The sequence below is a fragment of the Lygodium microphyllum genome, chromosome 13 (assembly GCF_053477565.2).
Source record: "Lygodium microphyllum isolate KBCC chromosome 13, Lygodium_microphyllum_v1.1.10, whole genome shotgun sequence".
Classification (NCBI taxonomy): Eukaryota; Viridiplantae; Streptophyta; class Polypodiopsida; order Schizaeales; family Lygodiaceae; genus Lygodium; species Lygodium microphyllum.
This window is the reverse complement of record NC_141147.1, coordinates 22,090,127-22,110,663: the sequence shown is the minus strand read 5'-3', so window position 1 is coordinate 22,110,663 and position 20,537 is coordinate 22,090,127. Positions and strand designations below refer to the sequence as shown.

The following is a 20,537-nucleotide window of genomic DNA, read 5'->3' as shown; positions in this document are numbered from 1 at the left end:
AGCCCATGGAGCAATCCGATCCATGCCGGACAAGCCTCCACCATTCTTTCTTCTTCCTTCTTCTTCCCACATGAACTTGCCTTTAGAAGAGAGAGAGGGAGGAGAGAGAAAGACTAGATTTCTATCTCAGCATTCAGGCCATCAATTGAGGAGCGAAGGGCGGCGATAAGATCCACAGACAGGAGGGAATGAGGGCCCATGATCAGTTGCAGGGGTTGTTTGCAGCCCCACACCTCCATCTCCATCAACAAGGGCGCAATTTTCGGCGCATGCTGGCGTTGATCTCCTCCTCTCTCTCTCCACGATTCTTCAACAACATTTCATGTGGCATTTCATTTTGGGCTCCCAAGGGTGGTTACTTACTCATTTGGGCCAAATTTTGTCCACCCCTTCGCATCTTGACCGTTTCCTTGGCCATTTCCCCGTCTGGACTCGGAATCGAGCTCTGAAAAATCTTGGGCGTCTGGCTTGGCATCACGCATTGGCCAGTAGCTTGTGTCAACCCGCACGACTGTCTGAAAATTTATGAAAAATCAACAAGTGTCACTCGGGCACCTTTAAAGCACTTTGGCGCTTAAAATCGTCCTAGATCGAGCCGTCGCCTTTGACGGTGAATATTTTTCCCTTGATATTCATAATTTTTAGCTATTTTTAAGCAATTTCCGGCACCAAAATTCCGCTCTCACATCCGTTTGTCAATCAGAGTTTGTTAAGACAGTCCACTTAAAGAAGTGTAACTTTAGCATCACAAAGCAAGTACTTGATCGAGAGTTTGAAAACAATGTCTAAGAGGGCAAGTCAATAGAAAATGATGCCAAGGACATGGTAATACCTTCAGATCTCGAATTCGAGCTCATTTACCCCTCTAATTTAAAAAACCACTTGTCAATAGTGTCAATGCACAACAATGAATTAGATAATTATTGATTAGGTTATTAAGATGCCAAATAACAAAAAAAACATCATGATGATGGGAAGGGAGGTACATTTTTTCGATACCCCCTCATTTCTCATAAATTCATGATTTGACAACTATTCAATCTGTAGGGAGCACTCTAGGACATGGATTCTTGATTTTTTTTTCTCTCCATTGCTACAAGGAGTTTCTAAAACAATACATTATATGAAAAGATTAGTTTTGAGTGTTTCTTTCTCCTCATAGTGGATGTTCATATGGGTTGAGAGGGAGAGGAGAAAGGGGTACCAAAGCATGATCTAATGCAAGCAATGGAGAGAGGGAGCATGAAGGTCGTTGTTAGTGGCTATGTGGAGCATCAAGAGGTTGCCTAAGCGATTTTGAAATAATAAAAAATAAAGTGATTTTATGAAATATTTTACGATAAGTCTCATTTTAAAATGGTTAAAAAATGAATGGTGTATGCATATATAAAGCATCCTTTCTAAGAAAAAAAATCAAAAAATATGCTTTCTAAATGCTTGATTAGCATGCTTTCTATAATAATAATTGGTTAAATACCATGGTACATGCTGATAATTATGAGTATGAGGAGTATTTTGAACTAGAGCTACAGGTCTAACGGATTCCCTTTTCACTTGGGCCTTTTGGCCTCAATGGGATTTCTTCTACTATATCCTTACAGGCTACCACTTCTATTTTCTCCATATATATGGATATATGGACATGCTTTAGGAGCCTAGCACACTATGCATTCAAGGGAAATCAATGGAAAGAATCTTTTCATTTTACTAGATAGCCGCAGTACCCACAGTTTTGCAAATAAATTAGCCATTGATAGACTAAAATGCTTTCCCACGCAATTACATCATCCCCTGAAAGTACAAGTGGCTAATGGTAATTAGAAAATCAACACTTAAGGACTGAGAATTATATGCATCTATAGATTTTATTACACTCAAAATGGTCCCCATTGATGTTGTCTTGAGATGTGATTAGCTGAAACACTTGGGCGTAAATTGCTACGGACTCCTCTTAGTTATATATGAAGTTTTTCATAGAGAGGCAGCTCATAGGATGAGAGGGGGTTCATGATAAAGCGGATTTTTAGCTTATGATAGCTAAACAACTGCAGAGAGAATTTAAGAAATGCTCATAAATATTTGTCTTACACTTGAATAAAGAAGTCAGAAATTAGTCCTCCAAATGAGGCAAGAATTTAGCATTGAAAACATTGTTAGAAGAGTAGAAGGATTTGTTTAAGATGCCTACAACCCTCCCTCCTAAGAGGTAGGCGGATCACCCCATTGATTTAGAGCCCTATTACATGCTCTCAAAAATTGGAGTGTGAAGAAGTTGCTAAGAAGGTCAAAGGAGTTGTTTGAGATGGGTTTTATTGAGCCGACTTCTTCTCATTATGCATAAGTAGTCTTATTAGTCAACAATAAGTATAGTTCCTTTAGAATGTGCATTGACAATAGAGATCTTAATAAAATCAATGTCGAGAACATGTACCCCATCCCTAAGAATGATGACTTGCTTGATGAGCTAAAAGGAAAAGTATTTTACTAAGATAGACATGAGATCTGGCTATCTTCAAAATCACATGAGAGAGGGTAATGAGATAAAGATAGCATTCAAGACTAATCATGGGATTTACTATTTTCTTGTGATGTCATTTGGCCTAATGAATGCCCCTGTCACTTTCTAGAGCCTCATGAATAAAATCTTATAGCCTTTTCTTTTCAAGTTTGTGCTCATATTCTTTAATGATATTCTTATTTATAATAATTCATTGGAAGAGTACTTATCACATGTCAATAGAATGCTTGAGATAATAAGAGAGCATAGATTGTTTGCTAAGGAGAATAAGTGTGTATTCATGCAAAGATCAGTAGAGTACTTGGGCCACATTGTGAGTGAACCTCGACAGATAGATTAATGAGAAAGAAGTAATTTTTTGGGATGCCATAGCTAATCAGAGCTTTAATCAATTGAAGAAAATTCTCACTTCAGTCCCCATCCTAGTATACCCTAACTTGTCAAAGGAGTCTTCCATCTAATGTGATGCCAATGGGAGGGGTATAGGTGCTACTTTATTATAAGACCATGGTATAATTTCATTTGAGAGTTGCAAGCTCGATAAGAAGGAAATGCAAATGAATCTTTATGACCAAGAGATGTTAGCCATCCTTTATGCCATTAACAAGTGGCACCATTATCTCTATGGTAGCTAGTTTAGAGTAAACAGTGACCATAGAGTCCTCAAGTACTTCTTGACTCAATCTACTTTGACTCCTAAGTAGAGGAGATAGATAGAAACCTTTAAAAATCATCATTTTTACATCTCTCATACCAAAGTCAAAGATAATATAGCGGCTAATTCACTCTCATATATGTGGGGATGCATCATATCATCTATCTCAAAACCACATAGTGATTAGGCTAAGGAGCTCTAGGAGGCCTATTTGCTAAATGAAGAATTTAGCCATATGTTTCAGAAATTACAGCATCAATTAATGGGTGATAACTCCCAGTACAAGATTTAAAATGGTCTCATATGGACCCATGGCAAGATTCTCATCCCCCACATCTTTCATTTCAAGAGAATGAAAAAAATAATACAAAAATACTCAGATAATTTTGTAGAAAGAAAACTCATTAAAATGAATTGAGTTTCATCTCACTTGATACATTACATGAATTCATAGGCCTTATATAATAGGTGTTATAAGGATGGTAGACAAATGGCATGCAAATCTCAATAGATAATCTCGATTGATATTTGAAATATTATATAACTCCAACACATTATGAGCTATATGGATGATATAATACAAGAGTTATATGGATAGCAGCCAAATGGCATGGAGACCTTAATAGACACATAGGATCAACGCTTTAGAGGATTTCAGAACTTTGAGTTCTAGTAGACCCATTGTTGGGGGTAAAGGGGCCTTTGCCTCGCCGCCCGTGTATTACTACACTCTCAGCACCCCATCGACTCCCTACCTGCATTGTGTCTCCTTCCCGGCAGCCATATCCGACTCCTTCGAGCTCCCATCACTCCCCGGCTTCTCGAGCACCTTCCCGGCATTGTTGGGCACCTTCAGGGCATTACATCAAAGGTATTTGATCATTTTCTTTAGGGTTTACTTCAGTTCTTAGGTCTCACAGGCTGTAAACAAGATTGGGGCAACCACCATTGAATCTCCCTTGCTTCATATCTCACTTGCCTTTGAACAAGACTTGTTGGAGCTTGTTTGAAGCCTTCCTTGGCTTTAATTGGAACCCTCCGAAGCTTGGCCACCATTTTTTGCAGCCACAGGACCAGCATTTACAATTGGCGGAATCACGCAGCCCTCCCATATGTGTCTTCAACATTGACAGTCACAACAACAGCTCTCCCCCTCCATTGGCACTTCGAAAGGCTCCATTTCGGGCATATGAACATGCTTTGATGCTTGGTTTTGATGGTTGATGTGTTGGCATACCATTTGGACTGATTTAACACTGTTTTGGGACTGTCATAACATTCCACAGGTAGATTATGATAGTGTTACACTGACATTTTATGCTACAGCTTGTTTGGCATTGTTATTTGATGCCCGGTTGGTCCCGTTTGATGCTCGGGTGTTAGGGGAATGTATGCCTATTGTTTGGAAACCATTTGGAGCTGATTTTGGTGCTGAAATTCTCAGTTTTGAATAGTAAATCATTGCTGTACATAGTTGGACTGAAGTCATTTTACTCATGTATACTTATGCCTATGCTTTTCGGACTATGTTTCAGACATATATGGTTATGTATTGACACTTGGGGCTCGACATAGAGCTCGGTTTTGATTTGGGATCATTGGTTGAGATTGAGCTCACTTTGCAAAGCATTTGGATGCTCCGTCTTGGATGTACTTATGGCATGTATGTTGCTTATGTCTGACCCGGTCTTGACATGCTTAGCCTATGCCATTACTACATGCTAGTTACATTGTTTGGAGCCTATTGCTATTGGAGTTCGGTCTTGGCTTGACCTTGTATTCTCGGAGCTTACTTGAGCTATTTATTGGCTTGCCAGAGTTATATCTTGGGATGTACTTGATGCCTTACATGCTTATGGATGCTACATACGGATGCTCTACCGCCTACATGTTCGGGATGTACTATTGATGTATTGTCTTGGACTTATGTCATTGGCACTGTGTCTTGTCTTGGCTTGAGCTCTTGAGCTCGTACATACAGCTTTTGTGCCAGTGGGAGCATTCTTGAATGCTTATCAGACATTGAGCAGGTCGTACTTTTATGCATTGAGCCATTATATGCTATTGAGCAATTACAAACACTTGAGACTTTGGGACTTCTTACCTTTTGGGATGATACATCATATGTCTCGGTTCATTGTATGCTTATGAGCTAAGTCTCAGTTTTGGATCCGTATCTTTGTGAACTGACACCTACTTGTGTCAAGTTTTGGTAGTGGTAGGAACACTTTGCCCGTTGCCTGGGGGATGTACCTACTCACTGGCAGATGTTTATCTGACATACTTGGGTGTTGGATTCCTGCTCATTGACCATCATATGCTTATGCTATGTCCGCATGATGTTGGCTTTGGTCTTGGTAGTATCTGATTGCCTTGGGATCCGATTTTGGCACTGTTAGCTCTCTTTTACTGAAGTCTGAAATTTATTACGGCAAGCATATATGTATGGACTGACATGGATTTTTCATGTTGAAACACTTTGAAATGATGTACTTTCACTAGTACTTGGTGGACAGTAGCTTTGGTTCCACTTTCTTCGCCATTTTTCCTCGATTTTGGTGATTTTTTTATCATTTTCTGCAAGAAACAACAAGTAGTTTTGAACTGTGTCTACCATCTTCTAGCCTGCATTTGGACAGTTTGTCCACTGATCATGCTATTTTCAACATCACTAAGCTTGATGGTACGAAATACTCTTATTGGAAGAGCCAGATTTGGCAGGTGTTGGTGCAGAAATCGTAGATCAAACCTTTGAGGTTAAGCAGGCATCCGCCTAGATGAGGAATGGCTTGAGCTTGATGAGTTATGCAAGTCCACTATTGTTTTGTCTCTCACAGAACAGGTTCACTATAATGTCTTTGAGCAAGAATAGAGTGCATGGCAGTTGTAGGAAAAGATCAAAAATCTCTATGAAAAGAAAAGTCCAGCGAGTCACATGTATTGGCTGAAGCAGCTTATGGATCTGTGCATGAAGGAGAATGTGACTACGTCTGCTCACTTGAGCCAGTTCCATGCTATACTCAAGAACTTGACTTCGCTGGACATCACTTTTGCAGAGGATGTCACTCCTCTTTTCTTGCTTGGTACTCTTAATGAGTCATGGGATGTATTCCGCACTGCATTATGTGCCTCTACTGCTACCTTGAAATTATCTAATATTGAGAGTGCTCTTCTGCAGGAAGAGGTTAACTGTAAGAATTTGAATGCCTCTCGTGTGTCTCATGCTATGACAGTTAGAGGCAGGAATGATGGATATGGAAAGCATGGCAGTGGTAGTGGCCGTGGACGGAATTCTCAGAAATCTCGGTCCAAGTCTCGTGGGAAGTCACGTAGCAAATCCCGTGGAAAGAATGCACATGTTACTTGTCACCATTGTGGGAAAAAGGGCCATATTAGGTCACAATGCCATGAATTGTGCAATGAAAGTTGCAAAGATAAGGGGAAAGACAAAGTGCAGGATAAGTCTTCTGATCGCAGCATAGTACTTGCAAAGTCCAGTGTTAAAATTAAAGAGATCAATGTCATGCAGCCTGAGAATGTTGATGATGATGATTATATCGTAACAGCTTCTTCTAGTGCTTTGCAGATGATAGAGATACATGTATGCACAGTGTTGACTCTTGGAATCAGGTGCGTCCTTTCATGTGACACCTTGCCGAGAGTGGTTTCATTCATACCATACTATTTCGGGTTCTGTGCGCTTGGGTGATGACAGCTCTCTTGATATTGTAGGCATTGGTAATGATAGACTGCAGTTGTCAAGATTGTGGGAGAGAAGGAAGGAGTCTCACTTGTAGCTTTCTCACTTACACAATGGGGGAATACACACACAGGTGGAGGCTGAAAAACAGTTTTCCTCTTCTTAGTTGTGTAAGCCAAAAAAGAACTCAAGTACAAAGAAATAGAAGAACCCTATATATGGGTTTCAAACCAAACTCAACTAACTAAGGTGGCATACTAACTGAGCCACGAACTAGTAGATAAGGATAGCTGTCATCTAGCTATTATTCATGGGCGGTGTACCAACCGCATCTGCAGCTAATAAGTCAGTGACATAAATGCACAATAGTCACCCTGGCATATCACGAGTGGAGCTCGATATCTCAATAGCAGTTTTCTTCTAGCAGCAGTTTTGTTATGCAGGATGTACGTCATGTACCTGCTTTGACACGTAGTCTCATGTCAGCTGGACAGCTTGATGACACAAGATATCATATATGTTTTGGAGACTCTACATGGAAGATCACTCGTGGCAGACTTGTGATTGTGAAAGGTGCCAAGGCTGATAGTCTCTACCCCTTGATTGTATCAGCTTCTTCCCTTGATCATGTTTTGTCTGTGGGTTCTATCCCACATGTATCTCTTTGGCATGCCCATTTTGGGCCATATGTCTTTGAAGGGAATGAAAATGCTTTCTGGTTTGCAGTCCTTACCGCCCCTTGATTATGCATGTTTTGATTCATGTGAGCATTGTCTTTATGGCAGGCAAACTAGGTCTACACATAAGAAGTCTGGTAGGCCACGCATGAGTGAGCCCTTGGCATTGGTACATTCGGATGTCTGTGGGCCCATGCCTTGTCAGTCTATGGGTGGTGCAAAGTATTTTGTTACGTACATAGATGATTTTTCATGGAAAGTTTGGGCTTATCCCATTAAGCTGAAATCCGATGTCTTGGTTGTGTTTTAGAGATGGCTTGCATTGGTTGAGAACCAGTCTGGGTATAGGCTAAAATGCCTAAGGACAGATAATGGGGGTGAGTATGTCTCACGTGCTTTTGAGTAGTTATGTGATGAGAGGGGTATTAAGCGTCAGTTAACCACCCCCTACACCCCCCCAGAATGGTTTGGCTGAGCGGATGAATAGAACCATCCAGGAGCGTGTACGTAGTATGCTTAGCCATGTAGGCCTACCACAGAGCTTTTGGGCTGAGGCAGTTAGTACAGTTGTGTATGTCATAAACAGATCACCCTCTAGTGGTTTGGATTTCCAGGTTGGAGAGGAGGTATGGACTAGAAAACCTCCCTCTTATGCACATCTCCGTGTCTTTGGATGTGAGGAATTTTTCCATGTGCCCAGGGACAAGAAAAATAAGCTGGATCCCAAGAGTGTCAATTGCATTTTCCTTGGTTATGGGGATGCAAGCGAGATGGGTTATCATCTCTGGGATCTGCAAGTGCGGAAAGTCATCCGCAGTCATGATGTAGTCTTCCATGAAGACAAAATGAATAGGCAGCCTGAGAGAGTTGTTGAGATCCGCAGGGTCATATTTCAGGAGGAGCCGAGAGCTCCCGCACAGCCAGTTGGACAGCCTACAGCTGTAGCAGATGCTCATGGTCAGGGTGTTGAACAGGCAGCTGGACAAGCAATAGAGCCTGCCGTGAGACGGTCTACTAGAGACAGACATCCACCTGATAGATTTCAGCCCTCGATGCATTATGTCTTGGTTACATATGCAGAAGAGCCTTTCACTTATGATGAGGCTATGTGCAGGGGTGACAGTCACTCTTGGGAGAGGGCTATGCAGTCTGAGATAGACTCCTTGCATAAGAATGAAACTTGGGATTTGGTTTCTTTGCCTATGGGCAAGAAGGCTTTGCCATGCAAGTGGGTGTACAAGCTGAAAAGTACCCCTGGACACCCCAAGCCGGCATACAAGGCTAGATTGGTAGCAAAGGGTTTTAAGTAGGAACATGGTGTGGACTTTGATGAGGTCTTTTCTCCTATGGTTAACATGACCACCCTACTCTTAGTCTTGGCTTTGGTTGCTCAGCTTGACTTGGATTTATACCAGATGGATGTCAAGACGGCTTTCTTACATGGAGACTTGTATGATGAGATTTATATGGAGCAGCCTAAGGGCTTTGCAGAACCTGGCAGGGAGCACCTAGTGTGCAAATTGAAGAAAAGTCTTTATGGCTTGAAACAGGCACCTAGGGAGTGGTATAAGTTTGATGCCTTTATGCAATCACATGGCTATAGCAGGAGTGCTATGGATCCCTGTCTTTACACGAAGAAAGCTCGTGATGGTTCTTTATTGATTTTGGTACTCTATGTGGATGATGTGCTAATAGCAGGGAAAGCTCATGATGAGCTAGATGCTCTTAAGGCTCAGGTCAAGAAGAGCTTTGAGATGAAAGATCTGGGACAGGCCACTCACATATTTGGTATACGCATTAGACGCGACAGGCATCAAGGACTCCTCTACTTGTCACAGAGGGAGTACATTCATAAAGTCCTTGAGCGCTTCCGCATGCAGGACGTAAAGCCTATTGGTTGTCCATTGCCTTCTTATGTGAAAGTATCACAAGCTGATTATCCACAGACAGATGCCGAGATGGCCAAGAATCCCTATGCATCCACAGTGGGCAGTCTTATGTATGCCATAATAGCCACTCGTCTAGATATTGCCTTTGCAGTTGGTGTTGTGGCACGCTATATGGCTACACCTGGCAAGAAGCATTGGGATGCTGTGATGAAGGGTATCATGAGGTACCTGAAGGGTACTGCAGATATGTGCATATGCTATGGCAGCCAGGATACAGGAGTCATGGGGTACACTGACTCTGATTATGCACGACATGAAAATAGTAGGAAGTCCACTTCCAGCTCTGTATTCACCTATGCTAGAGGTGCTGTTTCTTGGATATCCATGGTACAGAATTGCACGGCCCTTTCTACTACGAAGGTCGAGTATGTTGCAGTCTCACTGAGGCTTGCAAGAAGGCCATTTGGTTGGGTCCTTTAGTTGCTGATCTTGGTATTGATGCTATCCCTACACTGCATTCAGATTCTATGAGTGCTATTCAGTTAGCCAAGAATCCGGTCTTCCATGCGAAGACAAAACACATTGAGGTGAGGTATCACTTCATACGTGGAGTCGTTGAGGACAAGTCTATTGATCTTGTCAAGATCTCGAGTTGACCAGAATCTTGCAGATCTGTTGCTCACGAAAAGCCTCTCTACAGAGTGCTTTGCCTTCCTCAAGAGGTTGATGGGCGTGGGATGAGATTACGACTTTCCTCATCCTGTTGTACATGTGTACAAGTTGTACTATCTTTTTTCTTTTTCTTTTCACTCCTCACTGGGGCAGATTCGCCTTTAAGTGGGAGATTGTTGGGGGTAAAGGCGCCTCAGCCTAGCCGCCCGTATATTATTACACTGACAGTCATCGCCACTGCACACTGCAGGTGGCGAGCACCTGTCACCGTCACTTTATTCTTTATTCTTTTAGTGACAGTTTGAATAAAGGAAGGCCCGGTCACACATTGTGACTATTGGAGTTTCCATTTCTAGTCTCTCCCTTTCTTGCTCTTGCTCTCCCACCATAGCTCTTGAGTCCAACCTTCAATCTGTTGCTCCCTTTCACCCATTCCATTCAACATAAATGGAATTACTCACCATAGCAAAGTTGATCCAGAGTTACGTACTTCACATCAACCATGCACAATATCTGCATGTTACAAAAACATATCACTTCAATGAAAATTGAAATAACTAATTATTCATATGAATTCTAGTAACAAAAAAGATAAAAAATATATCTATAAAATAGAATATCTAAATTTATTTCTATTGATTATTGCTAGAACAATTGATTCTAAAGTCATGATCATCAAAACATATTGAATAGAAGATGGAATCTATGCTCTACTCTATGTTGATTGCTGCAACAACAACTAATTCTAAAGTTAGAACCAACATCAACCCTATTGTAAAAATAGAAAAAAAGAGAATAGGCACATGTGCGTACGTGTGTGCACATGAGCGCGCATGCGCGCGTACGCACACACACACACACACATGCACACACACACCCACAAGCACATATGCAATCTTGCCCAAAATAATCCTTTCAAGAAGACAATAGCAATAGTTAGAACCTACATGAAGCTCTATTGGAAAAATTTGTAGAAAAGAGAAAACACACACACACACACACACACACACACACACAAAAAGAGAAACCACAACAACAAAAAAAAAAAACAGAGAGATGAGCACCTATGCCTCTTGCCCAAAATAATCTCTACAAGACGACAACAGGACTTAGAACCAATATCAAACTCCAATTCCTAAATAACAGAAAAGAGAAATGAGATATATATATATGAATGAGCACATATGCCTCTTGCCTAAAATAATATGTATAAGAAAGTATCATAAAGAATTAGAATCGACATTAAATCCTACTAAAAAACAACAAAACAGAGAAATCATAGAGAGAGATGGGCACCTATGTTTTGCCCAAATTCTACAGCTATATGGAGAGGAAATTGTAGAGGAAAGTGGAAGGATTAAAACCCAATTCGCTCGTACTACAAAGCTTCAACAGCCACAAAAATTCATTGGAATGGAGAAGAGAAGGAAAGGAGTCCGATATTCAAGCTCTAGGTTAAACTAATTTTGTGGGAGGAAGAAAAAGTGAAATTGAAAAATGGACAAAAAAGGGGAGGGGGGAGTATGAGAATAGAGTAACTCAAAAATTGTGCACTATTCATTCCCCTTCCTTTTTTAATCCTCCACTACCCTTTTTTTAAAATTAAAAAGTAGAGATTTGGAGAGAGAAGATTCACCCTCCATCAATGTCAACATTCTACCTTCCAATTGGATAGTCCAAAAGGCCCACCTTTTAAACTATAATATTTGTAAGGGCCCAAAGAGAGTCCATTTTTTCTCTAGTGAATGAATGAGTTGCCATCTTACTTGTTCCATGTTGATGAGTTTAGTGACATACATAATGTGATAAAATAATATAATTGGTTTGGATAGCTAGAAGATTTTTGCAATCATTTAAGGATCGTGATCTATACCATTTGCTTAAGAAATTGTTGAATGAGTAGACAGATCAAAGTGAGAAATCGTCAAGCATGATGTTATCCATAGGGACTCTTCCAAGGGCAAGGCCCCTAATGGTGCTGATGAAGCTAACATGAAAGTATTACAAGAGATGCTAGGTCTTACAAAAGAAATACCCATAGTAGTAGCATTCAATTTAGACTTTAGTCCCTTGTAAATAAGTGTTCTAAGGCCATAAGCTCCATACATTAGCACATTGAGGAGGATGGAGGATATGTTACTTGTTCAACTATTAGCATATAAACTCGAGGGGTTCACTATATATAAACCCTCTAATCACGTGTGTTCAAGGCTTATTTAAAAATATCCATATCTATGGATTTTTTACACATCCCTTTTCTATCCAGTCTGTGAGTAACCCCTTTATATGTTATCCTTTTGTGTGGAAAAAACATGTAAAAATGGTATTGTTAAAATCCCCTATTTGGAACCTATGTGACATACACACATATTTCTGAGTGGTCCCCCCCAAACATATAAAGAAACCATAATTAAGCCACATACCAAAGTGAGCTTCTAAAGCAACTCCAATAGGCACATAATAAATTTATATTGATTTTACGAAGCCAAATAGGGAGGCTTTATGGATTTTGATGCTCATTGAATAGCATTAATGCCTTCATGTAATCTCAACTTTCCTGATTCAAGCCTAACATATATTGTTGTGTTGTTGCAATGTCTCATGTCCTTAAATGTTAGCATGATTCACTCTGTTTTCATAGCAATTCATGGAGAATTTGACACACCAAAGTGATATTTTGGCCCAAAGGCAATGGAGCTAATAGAGTCACTAAAAAAGAAACCTCTTAAAGGCCTTCAATGGAAAACAAAGTCATGCAGGTAATGAATGGCAAGCTTTTGGGGTCAATGTTGGAGATTATCTTGACAAAAGACATATCCATGAGAAGGTATGGACCGAATATGAATGTGTTAGAAAATGTCCTAGGCTAGTACTAGGGTAAATGGGCCAATAAAGTGATGCCCCCCCAAAAAAAACACATCCCACCCCAATTGAGTGGCAATTTTGTATTTTTTTTTTAAATGCTCTTTTAGTCACTTAACATTATGATATGAACTTTTAAAAATTATAGATGAGGTTAATGAAAGTCAAACAACCGAGCCATGTAAATATTTTTTTCATATCTTAAGATTACATATAAGATTACTACAAGTCAAACTATCGAGCCAAGTAAGTTTATTTCATATTTTAGGATTTTGTAAAACCTTAAAGAAGCGCATCCTTGAGTGTCACTCTATTGACCCACTCTTTTATAAACCCTTCATTTATAACCGGATCCAAAAAACATCAAAATGACTCGATATTTTTAATTTAAACTCTATATGATATGAACAGTTTAATTATTAAAAAACATTTAACAAACTCAGTTGGAAGAAAAAATTTACAATGGAAGACTGTTAAAAGACACTGTAATGACCCCTTTACGCTAAGCAGCAGTAGAGCAATTTAGAAGGAGCTAAACGACAAAATTGGACCGTGGTGTGACGGAAGCTGGGGAGGTGGAACTCGTCTACCAAGACGATCTGAAGCTCGGTCAGGACTCAGCAGTCAGCAGGCCGGCCGGGCTTGCTAGTGCTCGCCAAGGCGAACTTGAGAAGGTTCGGTCTGGAGATGCCACTGATCGTGGGCTGACTGGGCCGTGGCAAAGTCGACTCGCAGGCTTTTCTTCTGTAGTTTGACAAATTGCAATCAAAGACTTTACGTGGTGTGAGAATCGAAGGTCTTTCCTGATCAGACCTCGTCAGACAGGGAAATGCCGTCGCAACACTCGATATGATAAATGGCCGGGCGTATTCTTCTTGCATAAACATTACCAACCCGCCTGTCGTCTTACTATTAGCTTCTTTGCCTCCTCCTCCTCCTGCTGCTGCATAGGATACCATTGATGATGGCTTCCCACGTTCACCGCGTTATAATTACCTGTAGCCCTCGCAACTCTACTCCTGTCGCTTCCTTGATATTCTCGATCGCCCTCAGCATGCTCATCATACAGCACTGCGTAACCGGCACCTCGGTGGCCGCAGCTGCCTGCGTGGCGCAGGACCGGGCGGCTCTTCTGGCCGTCAAGGGGGCCGTGGCCAAGGACCCGTCTCAGAAGCTGGCGGCGTGGACGGCGTCCATGTCCGACTGCTGCTCCTGGGAGGGCGTCACCTGCGAGGCCAGCAGCGGCCGCGTGGTGCAGCTGGACCTCTCGGGGGGCAGGCTGCAGGGGGTGCTGTCGCCCCTGCTGGGCTCCCTGTCGGAGCTGCAGCTGCTCAAGCTGCAGGAGAACAGCTTCCAGGGTAGCATCCCTCCGTCTCTGGGCAAGCTCACCAAGCTCCAGCAGCTGTCGCTAGCCAACATGATGACCGACAGCGGCAGCGGGGGGGGCCTCACGGGAGCCATCCCGGAGTCCTTGGGGCAGCTCAGCGGCCTCCGGGAGCTCGACCTGTCCTACAACGCGCTCTCGGGTGGCATCCCGGAGTCCTTCGACCAGTTGACCAGCCTCCGGGTGCTCGACCTGTCCCACAACATGCTCAGCGGCCCGCTGCCCAGCGCCATCGGGGGCATGGCCAGCCTGCAGCACATCCGCATCGCCAACAACCTCATCAGCGGGTCCATCCCGCCCTCCTTCGGCCTCCTCTCCAACCTCTTCACCGCCGACCTGGCCCTCAACAACCTCTCGGGCGTGGTCCCGGCCGCCTTCACCACCAACCTCACCAACCTCTTCGTCCTGTACCTGGACCACAACGCAATCGGGGGCCTGCCCGAGGACATGAGCAACCTCCACAGCCTGCAGGTCGTGCGCCTGGACGGCAACCCGCTGGGCGACATCAGCAGCGCCTCGTCGGCGGCCATATCGGGCCTCTCCACCCTGCCCAAGCTCCGGGAGCTCCACCTCAGCTCCTGCGGCCTGTCGGGTCCCTTCCCGCAGTGGGTGGCCAACCTCAAGAAGCTTCAGGGAGCCGACGACAACTCCAACGAGGTCACTCCTCTCATCGACCTCTCACACAACGCCCTCACAGGCACCATCCCGCCCGAGCTCGGCTCCATCGCCAACCTGCAGAGCCTGAATCTCTCATACAACGCCCTAACGGGGGTCATCCCATCCGAGCTCGGCTCCCTCGCCAACCTGCAGAGCCTGGACCTCTCATACAACAACCTCTCCGGGGCCATCCCAGCCGAGCTCGGCTCCCACGCCAACCTGCAGAGCCTGGACCTCTCATACAACGCCTTAACGGGGGTCATCCCATCCGAGCTCGGCTCCCTCGCCAACCTGCAGAGCCTGGACCTCTCATACAACAACCTCTTCGGGGCCATCCCAGCCGAGCTCGGCTCCCACGCCAACCTGCAGAGCCTGGACCTCTCATACAACGCCCTAACGGGGGTCATCCCAGCCGAGCTCGGCTCCCTCGCCAACCTGCAGAGCCTGGACCTCTCCTACAACAACCTCTCCGGGGCCATCCCGACAGAGCTGGCCAATCTCGGTAACTCCCTCCGCTTCCTGTCGCTGCAGGACAACCAACTGTCCGGCAACATCCCTGTCGCCTTCGCGACGCACCTCCAAGGCCTGGCCTCCTTCAACGTCTCCGACAATCAGCTGGCCGGTCCCATCCCGCCGCAGCAGCCCTTCAACACCTTCCCTGTGTCCTCCTACCGCCCTGGCAATCCTGCCCTCTGCGGAACCCCGCTCCCCGCATGTACCAGGCGGCGCCTAATGCGCTAGCAGTATACAGCATAGTGTTAAAAGTACATCCTCCTTCGAAGTAAATCCATTATCCATTCTGCATTAATCCAGTACTGCACAAGATCGTGAGATGAAAGCCCATTGCCAAAACAAAACCACATCGGGCAAGATTCCATTGTCAAGCCTCTCTCTCCTAAAGCCATCCAAAAAAACAATCCCTATTAGGCCTAAAATTTGAAGGTTGCAACACCCTTCAAAGGGGGTTTTGCCCTTCTAGAGAGGGGTGATACATATATTACCCTTCAAAAGAAAGGTAAGAATTTTAGAAAAATAATTATATGCCCTTCCAAACTCTTTAAAAAGAAAAGGAGAGGTCTTCTAAGACCTTCTAAATGAAAAGTTGGGTAGCCCTTCAAATTTGAGGGCTGAGATTCCCTATGATAAAGTTGTAGAAATACTCTACCTTGTCTCAATATAACTTTCACACTTCCATTTTCTTAAACAAAAGACTCAAAACAAAATTTCAACTAGGCCATTAGCATTTAGTTTGTTAACGTGTCGAAAATGTCAAAATTTCACCTCTTTTTTTTTGTAATGCGTGGTCATATATTACCAAAAGAGTAAAAAGTGTTTACAAAATGTAAATATGCATCGAAGCCTCGGGCTTGAGAAGGTAACTTTTTCCCAAAATAGTCTATAGATCCAATGTTGGAACTTCAAAGGGTAAAGAACTGACAGTAGCTCTTGTTTAAGAAGCTGGGATAGACAAGCACCTAGTTTCCAATGTATTGGGTGTAGATTGCACATCATAAGATGTGGATAAAGAGGAAGCATGGGAATACATGTGGTCAGATGTGTTTTTGGATTATAACATTGTTTGAAGAGACATGCATTCCTACTTAACCAAAAAAATCTCAAGGTTACATCGCAAATTAGACCGAGTGATCTCCATTTAGCTTCATCAAAATTAGCTTGATCACCAAAGAAGGCAGCTGCCATCCCAAAGTTATCCTACCGGTTGGTAGCTCTCACCAACACCATATTAGAGATTTCAGGAATTTCTGTAATATTAGAGATTTCAGGATTTCAGGAATTAATCGACTCTAAACCCCGCACACCCTGCGCAAAAATGCAACCCAAAGTAATCTCCCGCATTGTAAAATGTTGGTGGCTAAGTGCTTATTCCACGCGCATTAATAAACTCCAGCTCCGTGTCGTGTATGAAAGACCGTGGCTTGAAACTGCAAGTCCACACGGGAACACCCTTCACGGGAAAGGCAAAATGATAATGGATAATTTAGTGCAATTTTTTTTATTAATAACCCCCTCCCCTTCAGTCGTTGCACGACGGGGGAGAGGGAGTGGAGAAGAGTGGGTATGGAGTAGGAGAGCACGGGGGGAGGAGGAGACATGCAAACTAACCACATGTGTGGCTATTCCCCCCCCTTAAAACCTATAAGAACCTCCCCCCCTTAAGCTTGAGGGGAAATGAGGGATCATGGGGACAGCGTCGTGCTGCCCGCCAGAGAAGCTACCGTCACCATATTGCCGTCACAGGCCGTTGCCGCCAGGCCGCTGCTGCCACGCCACCTCGACCATCATCATCGTCATCATCATAATCATTATCCTCATCATCATCTCCTCCATCATTTCTTTCTCTCTCCACGTCATTCTGTGGAACAAAAGCTTGGAAGCTTCTTTAGAAGCTTCTAAACAAGGCTTCCATAAGCCTTATTCATCCACACCTCTCGGGTTTTTCAAAAATCGCGACTGTAAGGCCCATTCTTGCACAGAAGAAGGAAACCCCGGGCAGAAAGAGACTTGGACACGTTACAGTTGGTATCAAAGTGAACCAACGAGGATCTAATATTTTCAAGGAAACTTAATGAGGAGAAGAGAGCAAATGTTGCTGTTAAGAACATTTTCTTACCTTACTTATCGATGCTGGCCTGCAGAGTCGCAAAGCGTGGAACAAATTCTTAGTGTTCCAGGTTATGTTTATGACTGTGATGTGTGCTTCAGATTATCGATGAAAGCTAGGTATGATGAATATCCTAGACCGCATCTACAATCCTTCACCCCTGTACATGGAATGGAGATGGACGGGTGATTTAGGAATTTATTACATAGCTGCCCACCGACTTGCGTACCTTTGAACCAACTTGAAGAGAATCAAGTGGATGGAGGACTTAAAGATCGTGAAGCTGTTCATCTTTGTTGAAGCTCACGCAAATGCAACCCTACATGTCAGCGGTCGAAAGATCAAGAAGAACAAGTATGTGTATGAGGAAGAACAAGTATGTGTATGAGGAAGGCCAATGAATTCCCATTTCATTTGGGGAATGCCAACACCAACAACTGTCAAAGAAATACGTAGTTTTCTTGGATTGACAGGATGGTACAGGGTCTTTATAAAAAACTATGCCTTGATTGCAACTCCTCTGACCAATCTACTGAAGAAGCAAGTATTAATTGTACGGTCACCTGCTGAACAATCGAACTTTGATAAACTAAAGTAAAGCTTGGTATCAGCACCTATCCTGAAACTTCCAGGCCTTAGTAAGGAGTTTGAAGTGATAACTAATGCTAGCACACTTGCCTTAGGATGTGTGCTTATGCAAGAAGATCATCCTATAGCATACTCTTCAAGGAAATTGAAGAGCCATGAAAGGAACTATGCTACCCATGATCTGGAGCTGTTAGCTATCATCCATGCTCTCAAGCTTTGGAGACACTACTTGTTGGATAATAAGTTCACCTTAGTGTTAGATCATAAAAGTCTTAAATGGATTTTTACCCAGAATGAGCTCAATATGAGGGAATGTCGATGGATCGAAGTGCTGGAGGAATATGATTTTGAAATCAAATACCGGCCTGGAAAGGAGAATATAGTTGTCGATGCACTCAGTTCGCAAAGCATTTCTAAATTCTTTGATTTTGCAAGATCCATCAAAACAGCAAGATCTCTAGCCACAAAGGTATCCATGCCAAACAACCCAATCCTTGACCTAGCTAAAGAAGAGGCATGCCATGATCCAACCTATCAAAAATTGCTAAGGGAGATCCCTATCAAGGATCAAGACCCGAAGCTACAAACAAAGTATCTAGAATTCTCTATCAATAGTAGACTTGTCTACTACAGGATAAGATTATGTATACCGGCAAGCCAGTCACTTAAACAGAAGATACTTTGGGAAGCCCATGACTCCTCTTTCTCAGGACATCCTGGCTATGCCAAGACCCTTAATGCGGTCAGAAAGAGCTATTATTGGGAGAGGCTTAAAGGTGACGTTCTCAAATATGTCACGGAATGTTTGTCTTGTCAACGCATTAAGGCCGAACATGTCAAAATGCTTGGGAAATTGCAACCACTTGACATTCCCCAAATGAAATGGGAATTCATTAGTATGGACTTTGTTATTGGCCTGCCCCAAGTTCAGGGAGGATACAACTCCATTATGGTTGTGGTAGATATGCTTACCAAGGTTGCACATCTTATCCCTGTTAATACAAACTATAAAGCCTCAGACATTTCAAGGTTATTCATCAAGGAGATATTCCAAGTGCATGGGTTACCCAGAAGAATCATCAGTGATCGTGACTCTCTCTTCACATCACACTTCTGGAGGGCCATCTTCGAGGCCATTGGGACTCAACTCTGTTTCAGTACAGCTTACCATCCCCAAACCGATGATCAAATGGAGCAAGTCAACCAAGTCATTGAGGATATGCTAAGGGTACACTACTGTCGCGAACCCAAAAAGTGGATTCAATATTTCCCTACACCACTGGTTGAGTTTGCCCACAATGCTTCCTACCAACAAAGCATCCAGATTGTTACAACTATATATATCATCTCTCACTTGACTTGGGTCTCACCTATATATACTAACTCTACATCAATATGAATCATTCTTTGGGAGCATGTCTTGTGTATCTCTCTCGTACTCTCTCTCTCTCTCTCTCAACATGGTATCAGAGCTATGGATGCGTAGCAACAACAAGGAAGATAAGTTGTTTCATTCTTTATACTTGATTGAATTATTTGCACAAGTGATGATTTGATACATAAACTTGTTCAAATTAGAAGTATTAGTTAATTTTGTCTTTTTAAAAAAAACCAGGTGCGTAGCTCTCGTCGTGCTCTCGAATCCTGTCAAAATCGCTTGTCAATCGGAGTTCTGGACCAAAAGTTATGACAGTTCAGGATTCAAGACAGCAATTCTGCTCGAATCTACGATTGTTTATTTAAAACTGTATTTCTAATTACCGTTCGTTAATCCCCAATTACAGTTTATTAATCGCTCGTCTTCGTTAATGATATTGATTACGACAAGCAAACATCTTGCTATTTTTAGCGATGTTTTATTATCGTTCACGTTCTTTGCTCGACCGAAATAGCACTTTTCTTATATGCGTCATCTCGTCTTGCACGTTACGCCTCTCTATTTCGGGCTTTCTTTTTAGTCACTCAATACTTTTCGTTGTTCTTACGTGCATATCCCTATTTTGATTGTCATGCATCTCAACTACGCTCGTCTTGATCATGGTTTGTAGATTCTGTGATCTCATCTTATTTGTTTTCTCTCGACATACATGCATGGCCAATTGCATAATTGTTAATGGATATCCATCTGGCCAGCGTTCGGTTCCCTTCTTCCAAGGACAAGGCTTTTCTGGGTAGAAAGCAAAGATGATGCTAATTCTTGAAGATGACGAATTATTTGATATTGTTTTGGGCGACCTGTCTTGCCCAGTTCAACCTATTGATGTGATGAATAACAATTCTGTGATTACTGATGGTCCATTATTTGAACAATG

General features: G+C 42.8%; 1 protein-coding gene across 1 annotated transcript; it reads left to right on the top strand.

Moving 5' to 3' along the window:
* The first annotated feature begins 13,936 nt into the window (after nt 1-13,936).
* On the top strand, nt 13,937-15,755 carry LOC148026408 (uncharacterized). Its single transcript, XM_087690291.1, has one exon. It carries the CDS (start codon nt 13,938-13,940, stop codon nt 15,753-15,755), a length of 1,818 nt encoding a protein of 605 aa, XP_087546417.1. The 5' UTR covers nt 13,937.
* Nucleotides 15,756-20,537: the final 4,782 nt, after the last annotated feature.

What these genes read in the sequence shown, in the direction of transcription:
- LOC148026408 (XM_087690291.1), top strand. Translation starts at nt 13,938, where the DNA reads ATGGCTTCCCACGTTCACCGCGTTATAATTACCTGTAGCCCTCGCAAC.